At 38.1% G+C, this 12,780-nt stretch overlaps 1 protein-coding gene across 3 annotated transcripts in view; it reads left to right on the forward strand.

The window, feature by feature from the left end:
• GABRB3 (gamma-aminobutyric acid type A receptor subunit beta3) overlaps window positions 1-12,780 on the forward strand; it is a 242,476-nt gene that overhangs the window by 92,371 nt on the left and 137,325 nt on the right. For all 3 annotated transcript variants that reach the window (XM_087938444.1, XM_087938442.1, XM_087938443.1), the window contains exon 2: window positions 12,313-12,360. Coding sequence is in view for 1 of the 3 variants with exons in the window: in XM_087938442.1 (XP_087794568.1) it covers window positions 12,313-12,360 (48 nt within the window). In the remaining 2 variants the exon portion in view is untranslated. The remainder of the gene's footprint in view (window positions 1-12,312; window positions 12,361-12,780) is intronic.

A 12,780-nucleotide genomic window follows, 5' to 3' on the forward strand; every position in this document is an offset into this window, starting at 1 on the left:
AGGAATTATTTCTTTAAATGTATGTAGTCATATCACTACCATGTATGTTCAAGTTATATTTCTCAGGCAGGATCATATATTTAATTTCCAGATTTTCAGGTAAGGTTGGGAAAGTGGCCCATATAAAAGTTACTAATTATTAGAGTTAACAACATGAAACAGTTGGATATTTTGAAAAATAGTGTAAAATAGCCTCTTATTAGCATACAGATCAGATCTAAAGTGCTGGAAAACTTTGATCATGCAAAAGCAGATGGCTGGCTGTCCACGGAAGATGTTATAAAGTCTATTTAAACCACAAAGGAGTGATTAGGAGTGGACATGACAGCACAGGTGTTCATTATTACTACTTTGGAAAGCTCAGGATGTTAGACAGCTACTTTCACTTTTAGGGTTGTTCTTAGTTTAAAGAAGGAAAAGGAGACAAAATAACTCTTGCTGGAACCATCTGGAATTCCAGCCCTTTGGTCAAACTTTTCTGGATGGATTTTGGTTTGTTTTTTCCAAGTACTACAGTCGGTCCATTCTACAGATATCTCTTTCTGATCCCACTTATACCTGCTGCGTCTTAGGTTGCTGATTCCCCCTTTCTCTACTGATCGTCTCTCTGGCAAAAGAAGGGGCACAGTTTAAAGACAGGCATTATACGCTTGGTGTGGATCATAGATATGAAAGCTGATTGGGTAACTTTGGGCCAGTCACTATCCGTCAGACCAACCCAACTCAAAGGGCTGTTGTGAAGAAAATAGGAAGAAGAATCACTATTAGGTATGTTCAGTACCTTGAGTTATTTATAAAAATAATAAAAAGATATAAATAAATAGAAAAATGGGAAAAGGAAGAAATGAGACAAAGATAACCAATGGAAGCTACAGTATAATATCTATAATTCTTCAGCTAAATAAATATAAACTCTGAATGATCTCAGGAAAAATGCAATGGCAAACTTGCATAGAATAACTTTCTAACATTTTTTGTTTGTTTGCACGAGTGTCTCAAAAGATTAGGTAGCATGCAAGCTGTCTCAGGGCTCTTCTTTACTTCTTAAGCTATCTTTTTTCCTTTGTTTCTGTGAAAAGCATTTTTGGAATCCCAAGGAATTCATCTATTCATTCATAAATCTTGTCTATGAGATTAATACTATATGCTATTGTCTTGCTAATGGTATTTTCCCCAATTCTGGGAATAAGTTCAATTCTGGAAAGTAGCATGTATCAAGAAATCAGGTTTCACCCTCAGGTGTCCTTCCTAGGAGTAATAATTACCTCTGCTGTTTTTTCTTCTTGATATTACTTGTACTATAATTGGTTTCCAATATAATCGGGGTTATCCTTATCTCTCTAAAAGTTCAGTTTGGTCTTTTTCTTTTCTAGTCAGAAGCAGCGCTAATTTTCTTCACACGTCATAGAAATGCTATGTATAATATAACCTTCTATGGCAGGGGTGGGGAACGATGGCCATTTTATGACTTGTGAACTTCAACTTCCAGAATTCCTGAACCAGCCATGCTGGATCAGGAATCCTGGGAGTTGAAGTCCACTCCACAAGTCACAAAGGTGTGGGCCCTCTGAAGGAGTCTAGAAAAAGAGGAACTCCAAGCGTGAGGACCAACGCTGGTTATCTGAGCTATATATGCCATCTACCATTGACTACAAAGAATGATTTCCAGAAAGAAATGTCAGTCTTCTTTCATTCATTTTCTCTTAAATAAGGCTCACCAAAGTCTTGTACTAATAGTTACAGAAGACAGAAGGGCACAGTGTTGATTCTGAATACCCATATGCATCCATTTTTGTTTTATTTATTATGTATTAGATTAGATTTATATCCTGCTTTTCCTCTAGGAGTGTCGCGTTGAGCGACCGGTCTATTGTTTCGCCTTTCTGGTTGATTGCTGAATTCCTCTCAGAGAATAACCCTCGCCAGGGTGAGATTTAAAGTAGCCCTCGCAAGGGCGAGACAGTGGGACCCTCGCAAGGGTGAATTAGTCCTCGCAAGGACGAAGTTTAAAGTAACCCTCTCAAGGGTGAGAAAATAATTCCTCCTTTCTTTATTTTTTGTGCTCATGACTCTAGGTAGAGTTCTTTCTCTTCCAGAGTAGTCTCACAAGGTGGCAACAAGCCCTTCGGTTTGTTGATGCCTTGCTGAACCAGCTCATACGAGGAGAAGTCCTCATCCCCCGAGTCGTGGCTGGACCGAGTTAAGAAATTTTCTTTGGGAGAAAAGAAGTTATTAATGTCTATTTCCTCCTCTGACTCTTGGTCAGAGTACCATTCCAACAGCGGTTTTTTGACCAGATCTTTTGATTCAATGCTGGATGTAAGAAAGCTAACTGTTTTTTGAGTATTGTTAATTTCATTGTCAAGTGTTTTCAAACGATCCCTCAATAATTTTAGTAAACGTCCTATTACACATGGACCAATAGTACATGCAAGAAGCAATAACACAAGAGGACCTATTAAGGCTGATAATAGTGTTGTTAACCAGGGAGAAAAATTAAACATGCTTTGATACCATGACTGTCCTTGAAATATCATAATTAGACATAGATATAGAAAGACGAATTGTAAAAATATTCCCTTCATCTCCTAGACCATCCCACTGACGTCCTCCCCAAGTAAACCCAACCATCCATTGTTTTTTTTGTAAGTGTCTTTCCTTTTGCAGTAAATGTGATTCTGAGTGGATTTAGTCTCTGTCCACAACAAGGCCTTGAAGAGCAGGGAAGATGTTCTTGAGCACGGGTAATATGAATATAGTCATTTTGGTAGGTGCTTCCCACCAGATATGACCTGTGGATACACAACTCCATTTTTTACAATATCTGTCAACTACCCCACTGCAGGCAGCACGAGAAGTACCAGTACTGTGAGCAGGACAAAAATATAGTCTAAAGTTGTGAATAGGTGCTGGAGAACAGGAGCCTTGCTTGTCCCATATATCAGCTTGTAGTTCTTTATCTGCAAATTTTTCTACTCCTGTCCCCATTTCAGCAAAATCCATGAAAAGCTGAGGAAACCATGGCCATCTAGTATAATTAGTGGTGGTGTTTAAAATATTTCCTTGAAAATCAAGGATAGTCCAGGTATATTTTTGAGGTTGATGTTCATTTGTAGAAGGTTGTATGCTTCGAGGAATGCGATGATAGCCAAATCTTGGAACAGCACGAGATGCAGACCGCTTAGAGATGGAGTTGTCAGCGATGAAGACAGGATACCCAAGATGGCGAGCTCGAATGGGAGCTGTAGTCTTACGATGAGTGTCATCAGGGATGAGGTGGCGTCTTCGCACGACAGGTGTTTTGTAGTGAACAGGAACCCAGGAAGATGAATGATGCAATATGCATTTGGTGACATCACAGGGTGGAAAGCAGCAACGAAGATGCCATTGCAGTTTGTCTCCAGGAAAAGTTGTCTCAGAATTAGCTTGAGATGGCAGTGTAGGAAAAGCAGAGGATAGTGGAGGAGATGCCAGTGAAGGAGTGGAAAGTAATAGAACAGTGTGATTAAAGTATGTGTGATTGTGAAAAAATCCTAAGCAAGAATAAGATCCTATAGTAGATAGAGTAACATGTATAGTTAAAAATATTAAACAAGGAGAATAGTAATAGTGAACAGTAATGTCAGAAGTAGGCGAAAGAAAGCTACCATTGTGTTGGAAAACATAATTACATGCAGAAAGGAGATTATCTTTAAAAATAAAGGTAACAGTGTCAGCAAGAAAAGTAAAAATAGCATCAGGAGATGCCCTGAATTGAGAAAAGACAGGAAATATTGATATCAGAAGAAAAATTAGAGTTAGAGTCAGGTTTGCCATGGTAAGGTCTGACACAGCGAGCAGGAACCCAAAGCACTCGATCAGGAAGTTGGACAGCAGCGTAACCTTTTCCCCAGGTGATGAGCTGTGCAGGACCTTTCCACGCAGGATCTGGAAGCTGTCTGAAATAAACAAGAGGACGGAAGAGGGAACTACTGGCTTGGTGAAGTGGCGAGAAGCCGCTGTGGAAGAAGGAGAGCCAGTAAGATTAAGAAAGTTAAGAGAATAGAGAGTAATGTTCAAGATGTTTTGTAACGCCGGAGGTTCGGGGGCCTAAGCCTTTTTCCCTATTTGCCGATCAAGGGCATTTTTCAGAGTTTGGTTTGCCCTTTCCACAATAGCCTGACCTTGGCTATTGAAAGGTATGCCAAATTTATGTGTGATGGCCCACTTATGGCAAAACTCAGCAAAGGGAGAACTGACATAAGCAGGACCATTATCTGTTTTGAGAATTTTTGGACATCCCAACGTTACGAATGACTGAATACAGTGATTAATAACATTTTTAGTAGCCTCTCCTCTTTGTAATGTTGCCATAATAAACCCTGAATATGTATCAACTGATACATGAAGGTATTTCCAGGGAGCAAAGGGAGGATAATGAGTTACATCCATTTGCCATGTATCACAGGCTTGAGTACCCCTAGGATTAACACCTTCAGGGATACCTTTGGCCTGCAAGCTACATGTTGGACATTGTTGAATTATTGCTATGGCTTCTTGATACGTAATCCCAAATTGCTGTACCAAGGCCTTCTTATTTTGATGGAAATAGCCATGACTCTCCCCAGCTGAAAGCTGTTGTGGAAGAGGAGAGGAGGCCATAATTTTACAAGCCTCATCTGCCATATGATTGCCTTCTGCCAGGAATCCAGGCAGTTGCTGATGACTTCTGATATGAGCTACAAATAAAGGTTTCCCTCGCTTTTTCAGCAGTGTCTGAAGCTGTAAAAAAGTGTCATGAGAGAAGGAGGGGTAACAGGAGAAATATATGCATCGAAAATATGAGCAACCATCTGAGTAACATACATGCTATCAGATATTACATTTAAAGATTCCTGTGGAAAAAGAGACAAGGCCAAAGAAAAGCAGCTAACTCAGCTTGTTGTGCTGAGTTCTGTGGGGCAGTTAAGCATTTGTTCCATTGAGCATTTTCACACCATGCACATGCTCCAATATTTTTTGAACCATCAGTAAAGACAGTTAAGCCTTCCTTCAATGGCTGTTGGACAAAAGGTGATTGTAAAACAAAAGGAACTGTCTTCAACACCTGCAGTCGTGAATCAGATGGAAGGTGGCATGACACTTGGCCACACCAATCTTCCAATGCATCCTGCAGTGTTGTGGAAGTCTGAAAAAGAGGTTCCCATTGACTAATCTTAAAAGGAATATACAATGTAAAAATATCCATTCCCATCAGGGCTTTGGTTCTCTTGCGGCCTTTTTGTATAAGAAAAGCCATTTGTGCTGCTTTAGTAAAAATAGAGGTTTTTGGAGTATGTGGTAGGTGTAACCATTCCAAGAAATGAAGATTTTTTGCATTAGATACTTGAACAATTATTGCAGTCAGTAATTGATGAATGGAAATAATAGCAAGAGAAGGTGGTGTGTCTGCAAGTGCACGGTTTACCCATTGAGTTGCTAGGGCTGTGTTTACTTGCTTTAAAGCTTCTAGATGCTGAGCTGAAAGATAGACCTTATCTGCAGGATTTTTTTAATCCTACTAGTGCTTGAAAAAGCGGTGATAGCATCTGTGTGGTTAGAGCAAGATATGGTCTAGCCCAGTTAATAACTCCCAAGTACTGCTGTAATTGAACCAATGTGGTTGGCTGTGGAAGTGTGAGTGAAGGAATATGTGGAGATGCTGAGGAAGCTAAAACCTTGTGACCTAAATATTGCATTGGGTAGTGAGACTGGATTTTTTCAGGTGCTATATGTAACCCTGCTTTTGCTAATGTGGTCAAGAGGATTGGAAAAGTTTTTTGTACCGTCCCCTTTGGCCCATCAGCTGCAATTAAGATATCATCCATGTAATGATATACAAGAAAATTAGGAAATTGAGATCTATAAGGATGCAGAGCCTCATTGACAAAATATTGACACATAGTTGGTGAATTAAGCATACCTTGTAGAAGAACTTTCCATTGATACCTAGATGTGTTTAGAGTTATTGAGTTCTGGCACTGTAAATGCAAAGATGATTCTATCCTTTTGTGCCAGAGGTATAGAAAAGAAACAGTCCTTTAAATCTATTATTATGAGATCAAATCCAGCTGGGATCAAATTAGGATTAGGCAGACCATTGAGTGTAACAGAAAGAGTTGGTTTTAAAGCTTGAACAGGTTGCTGCAATGTAAACCAAGAAAGAGGTTCAAAAAGAGGCAAAATTATAAGTGTAGCAACTACTGTCCCCTTTTTTAAAGAAAAGCAACGATCTCCTATTGCAGCCAATGCAAGATTATTAAGAGCAGAAGAATCATATAAGTAAGGAGCTGCAACCACACCCTCTATTGTAAGAGAAGAATTGGGAATAAGCAAGACAGGTGTGGAAGGAGGAAGAGGCTTGAAAAGCGTTGCAGTTAAAGAAAGAGTAAAAACAGCACCAGGATCATCATACACAAGATCCTCTAACAATACCACAGGAAAAGTTGTGGCAGTTAGTTCAGCCTTTGTGGCGGGGCTAGCTGAAGACCCCTCAATTAGTTTCCCGAAGGCTGTGAAGGAGAAGGATTAGAATAACAATTTGAAGCCCAATGATAGCCTTTCCTGCAGCGAGGACAGATAGTTTTTGGCTTAGATGAAGGGGGTGGACCTCTGGTTTGGCCACGAAAAGCAGCTCCTCCCCCTGGCTTACGACATTGATTTTTAAAATGTCCTGGCTTGCCACAGTTAAAACAATTGCCATTGCGTTTTAAAGCAAAAGCATCAGGAGGAGAAGTGGTAGCAGAATTAGGATTTGGTAATGAAGCTGTGATTGCATTAGCAAGCATATCCATTTTATGAGTAGTCGTTCCTACAATTCTACAGAGTTGTAAAAACTCAGCCAAAGTCACTCCTGGCTTATTAGCAACTGGCTGTAGAATTTTTTGACAATCATGATTAGCATTTGAATAAGCCAATTTTAAAAGTAATTCTTGTTTAGCAACAGGATTATCTATCTGTCTATCTAAGGCTGTCTGAAGCCGGCTTATGAATGAAGCATAAGGTTCTTCAGGTTCTTGCATAATTTTTAAAAATGTTTGAATGCACTGAGAATCTGAATCATCCACTCGCTTTAAAGCATTCATAGCACACATATGAATAATGGCAAAACTACGACGAGGAGAATTTTGTTGTTGTGCTAGAGTAGAAAATTGACCTTTCCCCAGTAACTGATTTTCATTTACTCCAGCAGGCAAACCCCTGCGGATTTCAGCCTCAAAACCTTTTTCATATTCAGATTGCCATACAACATATTGTGCTGGAGTCATAAGCATAGAAAAAAGCATTTTCCAATCATACAATAACATAACTGTATTAGCTGTAACCAAAGAATCAAGTATTCCCCTAGTAAAAGGAGAATGCAATCCATAAGTTGTAACTGCATCTTTTATATTTTTTCAAAACTTTAAACTCAATGTTACTATGAACATTGCCTCCTCCCCCAGGGATGATAGTCATAGGATAAGCAGAAGGTTCTCCTGTTTCTAAAGATAGAGGTGATGACAAAAGATTAGTTATGATTCCTCCCATAGGATTCATAATAGGAGAATCAGAAAGAGAAGGAAGAGCAGGAGGAAGGGAGGAAGAAATATCTGAATAAGGAGGTGGTAAGGAAGAGTTTGATTCCAAATGAGCTGCAAGAGGCTTAGAAGTTTTTGAATTAGAAGAGTGGGAGTCAGAAGAAACAGGAGAAAAGGAATTTTCAGGAAGACTAGAAGGAGGATATATAGTTGTTATAGCAGCCATTATTGCTCTCCAAGAAATAAGTATATCCATGGGAGCTCTGGGAACTTTATGTAAATATTTTCCTAATTTTTCCCAGTCAGAATGGTTAAGAGTTCCAGCAGATGGATAGGCTGGACAGTGTGCCTCAATATAAATTATAAATTTATTTAAAGATTTTTTAGAAATAGGGTACACAGTGGTACCATTGGTTTTTTGAAAGGAATTAGCTTTCTTCACTAGATTATAAAGTTCGTCCCTATGCCCTGACAAAACTTGAGAAATCGAGGAGCCCATTCTTACCTTTTTTGTCGACGTAGCCTATTCCAGGCGAATAAGAATGGGGTGAAGAAGATGCACTTCTAGACAAAAGTCACACCTTGGAACCTGAAAGGCGAAGGGATCCCAGACGATTAGAGATCCCGGACGAGCCCCCAGCTGTCGCGTTGAGCGACCGGTCTATTGTTTCGCCTTTCTGGTTGATTGCTGAATTCCTCTCAGAGAATAACCCTCGCCAGGGTGAGATTTAAAGTAGCCCTCGCAAGGGCGAGACAGTGGGACCCTCGCAAGGGTGAATTAGTCCTCGCAAGGACGAAGTTTAAAGTAACCCTCTCAAGGGTGAGAAAATAGCCCTCGCAAGGGCGAGATAGAGTGGGACCCTCGCAAGGGTGAGGCTAGGCAAGACTCTCACAAGAGTGATTGCCAAGCAAGCACAAGAAATAAAACACACAAAACACAAGAGATCTTAAAATGAGGCAACACTGAGCCTGGGGGAGATGGGATTCCCTGGCTGCCCTGGAACAGATGGAAAAATGTCCGGGCTCTCTGCTTCTTCTCCTGCTCCTTTCTTCTGCTTTCCCAGGCTTTTTGCTGTCCTCTTTTATTGTGCTAATTCAAGGGAGGGGGTGAGGGAGGAAATTTACAGGAAGGCAAAGAGATACAAAGTTAATCTTTTCAGACCAGTCTACGTGACATGAGCCACATACTCTATAGCTGCTATAGACAGGCATATCTTATTTGAATACACATTCTTTGTCTCTTTTATTAACTCCCTTCTTGTCAGTGCTTTGCTTTTTAGCAAGATTTCTTCCTGTGGAAAAATACAAGACAGAACCAAGGTAAAATAGTCACATAGGAGCACATAGAAGTTCATCCATTTTTTTCTCACAAACAATAGCCCTGTGAGTAAGTTGGGCTGAAAAATAGTGACTGGCCCATTTATCCAATGAGTTTCCGTGCTTGAAGGTAGATGTCAACTTGAGTCTGCTTGGTTATAGGCCCACTATATTTACTGCCCCATAATGCTGGTTGTGTTGTATTTATGACATTTGAATACACTTGTTCAATCATTCATTCATGGCAAGAACTGATCCATAAATCCAACCCAGAAGTATTATACAACAACTCATAAATCCCCACTAGCATGTATTAAAACTGTAAAATATAAAACTCTTTAGATTTTATTGAATGGCTTTTCCAACAGTATTTTCTTATTTGCTTCCACAGTGCCAAAAGCACTTAGGTTCACTCTGCTATTTTTCTCTGTTCCAATATTTAGTCTTAACTAGTTGGAATGAGGAAATAAATAATGTTACTATTGACACAATACTAAGCTGAAGGATCTCAAGAGTCAAACTTTTTAATGTTTAAATAAGTGCTACACACACAAAGCATACACCCTGCAGCTATGGTCTGAGACTTTTAGGAGTTCCCAGAAGAAATACATTCTAAAGAACTGAAGTCCACTTAGCCATGAAAAAGTACCTCAAGCTATATTCATTTAGACAATGTTCTTTGAATACATAACCAAACACCCTTATTGAACTCAGAATGCAGCAACATGTCATATTCTTTAGCTCGTGGTTCAACCTTTGAGCCCATTAGATTGGGGGAAAATGTTCTAGTACAGTTTTCTAGTACAGTCTTTGGGTTGCTGTGTGCAGTTCATATTGGTTTATGCTCTCTGGCTTCCATTCAGCAATACCAGTTATCAGTCATCTTCTATCTGGTGCTATTAATAACATTATAGTAGCAATTTTTAATGAACAGTCATAATGACAGTTACAATACTTTTGCCTTCCAAAAATGTACATCTAATTAAATGACAGTCAAAAACCCAAGCTTGCTTCTATATCTCCTATGATTATATTTTTTAAATGTTCTAATGTACAGTAATGATCTGGAATGTATAGTTTGTGAACAGAAGACTGATATTATGTGTCTGATTCAATCTTATTGCTACTTAAATTACACTTGCCAATATGATGACAATATTTGAGGCTGATTTAGGGCATACTCAGTATAGAGTAAAGTTGTGAGTAATGTTTATTTCCTATATTTCAAAAATAATTTCTATGGATTCTTTTGCTAATGATTTTTTTTTTTAAAAGCCTCTTACATTTTAGAAGACCAGACAACACCCAATGAAAGGAAGTATTTGAACCTGAAAAATCATCTACATTGTGAGCTATTGACCTACAATTATCCCTATTCTAATTTTGGAAATCCAGATTAAAATATTTGCACATTGGAAAGACTTGGCCATAACAAACTAAAACATACTTATATTTTAAAGCTATACTTTTCCTTTCTTTTAGCATGGCTATGCTTTCATTCAAACAATGTTTTCAGTGTTTCAGTGGTTATGTAATCCCTTTTTATTCCATTTCTAAACAAAAGTGGATGCAGAAGATGACCCGGCTGAGCCTGAGCTAGCGGTCAAATACATTGTTAGTTATGACTCCCTTCGCACCCACAAGAGATCTAATTCCAGACTATCTTGAACTCCTTCTTAATTCCCACTAATTTCCCTTGACCATTAATACTTCAGATTCTTGTAGACAGGTTAAGCTTGCCATAAATCTTTATACTCATTTAAACTGCCTGAATCTCCTGAATTCCCCATGGAGTGTTTTAACTTATTGGAAACTGATTTTTTTTTTTTAATTTGCAAGTTTGCTTCCAAGCATATCATATCAACGGTTTGGTGATAAGATGTCAGATAGTTTTACTGCTATGTTTATGAGAGTAGAAAATATGAAATTCAATAAAACAACAATGAATGTTACAATTACTTAAAATTGAATGCTTTCTGAATATCAAATAAAAACATTCCAGGACTTTTTCTTAATAGTACTTAGTAGTAGTACTTAGACTTATATATTGCTTCACAGTGCTTTACAGTCCTCTCTAAGTGGTTTACAAAGGCAGCATATTGCCCCCAACAATCTGGGCCCTCATTTTACTGACCTCAAAAGGTAGAAAGGCTGAGCCAGTGAGAATTGAAGTGCCAAACTTCCTGCAGCTGGCAGTCAACAGAAGTAGCCTGGAGCACTGCATTCTAACCACTGAGCCACCATGGCTCATTAAACATATGTTTTTCTATAGAGAAGGAAACCTGTAAATTTCTATTAAAGCAAAACCATTTTATGATTTAAGCATATTTAGGACTAATGTATACAGTGACAGTGATATTTTTAATATGTTACAAAGGTTATATGTTATCTTTTTTTTCACTATTATAAGAACTGATCCTTTTGAAAAGTCTTAAGATTTTAGTGTCAATTTAAAGAAACTAAGATATTTGCTAGAAACAGTACAATAAGGACAATATATCATATGAAACTATAAAATAATATTATATACACATAGGGAGTCTGTGTATTTTTAATTTTCTCCAAATGGTAAAACTGTGGTCTTAAAGATTAGTGATGACGGTTTAAGGAATCACCTATGTAGATTTTAAAAAATTGAAGCTATTTATAAAACTGTTTTATAGTATAAACAGGATTATGCTGCTTCTTATTTTATTTTTTGCTTTCAATGTAAATATGCAGGTAATTTTACATGTAACACAGCGTGTATGAAAAGTCAGGCCTTATAGGCCAACCACAACATTTTATTAAATTTATTAACATTTTTTTTCAGAAAAATGTGTTTAGAATAAAATGGTAACCAATCTGACTGTAGGGTCTAACCTTTTGTATACCCTACCTCTATGTGTATATTTACAGAGACACATAAAAATATCACTGAGGGAGGAGAGTCAGGTTCTAGTCCCCTCTTCGGCATAGAAAGCTATCATCTGGATCACTTTGGGCCAATCATTTTGCTCCAGTCATTCTGGCTCAAAGTTGAAAACATCTCCCTTACAGCTTGCTAGATTATGATCATTAACCTTCATTGAAGAGGCTTTTGCCTTACGGTGAATCAATTTGGTTGAATAATAATAGTACATTCATTCATAGAACTGTTTTTCTATAACCCTAACCCATTGATATAGCCAAGTAACAAAGAATACAGTGTAAACTAGTTAAAAAAGAAATTGTTGGACAATTAATAGGCTATCATTTGTTTAATAATTATGAAAGTCTTGCCTGAAACCAACATTACCCAGTTTCTAATACAATGGTTTCAGGATCAGACACTGTTGGATGCAGAAACATTTCTTCAGTTTTCTTTCCTTACTCTCTGGTGGGAAAAAGAAGTGACAAGTGAAACAAGCAGTCTTGAAAAAGCAATATACAATATGTGGATAATAAGGATTAAATATATACTTTTTCTTATTTTTAGGAATGCTGCTGAGGAGAACAAAAAGTTATATGCAATCTATGGTGCAAGGTGAGTATTGAAAGTGGTTTCTTATCTGTAGTGATCTCTATAAGACTTTCAAATTTATGTTGCTACCTGCATAATCTTAGATGACTCCATAAATGGAAGCTGCTTTATATATGCAAAGTAATAGCAAACCTGAATGGTCATGTCCTAGCCAATTTGGAAGAAAAATAAGCCACCATAAAACCAGGAATTGTTAAGTGAAAGAATCAGGACTGCAAGTTAAGGTTCGGTTAAAAAGATTTATTGCTGATGCCTATACACAAAAATTTGGTCAACTAATGCTTAGCACTGTATTGGTGCTGATAAGAGTCAATGGAATTCAAGGGGAGAAGCTGGTCTTGGATTGTTTGTGGGAACATAATTACTCCAGGTTGATTCCTCTCATGTCTCCAATGTTGGTGCTGCTTCTTCTTCTCCTACAGG

The sequence above is a fragment of the Pseudonaja textilis genome, chromosome 8 (assembly GCF_049901715.1).
Source record: "Pseudonaja textilis isolate UNSWEBS1 chromosome 8, rPseTex1.2, whole genome shotgun sequence".
NCBI lineage: Eukaryota > Metazoa > Chordata > Lepidosauria > Squamata > Elapidae > Pseudonaja > Pseudonaja textilis.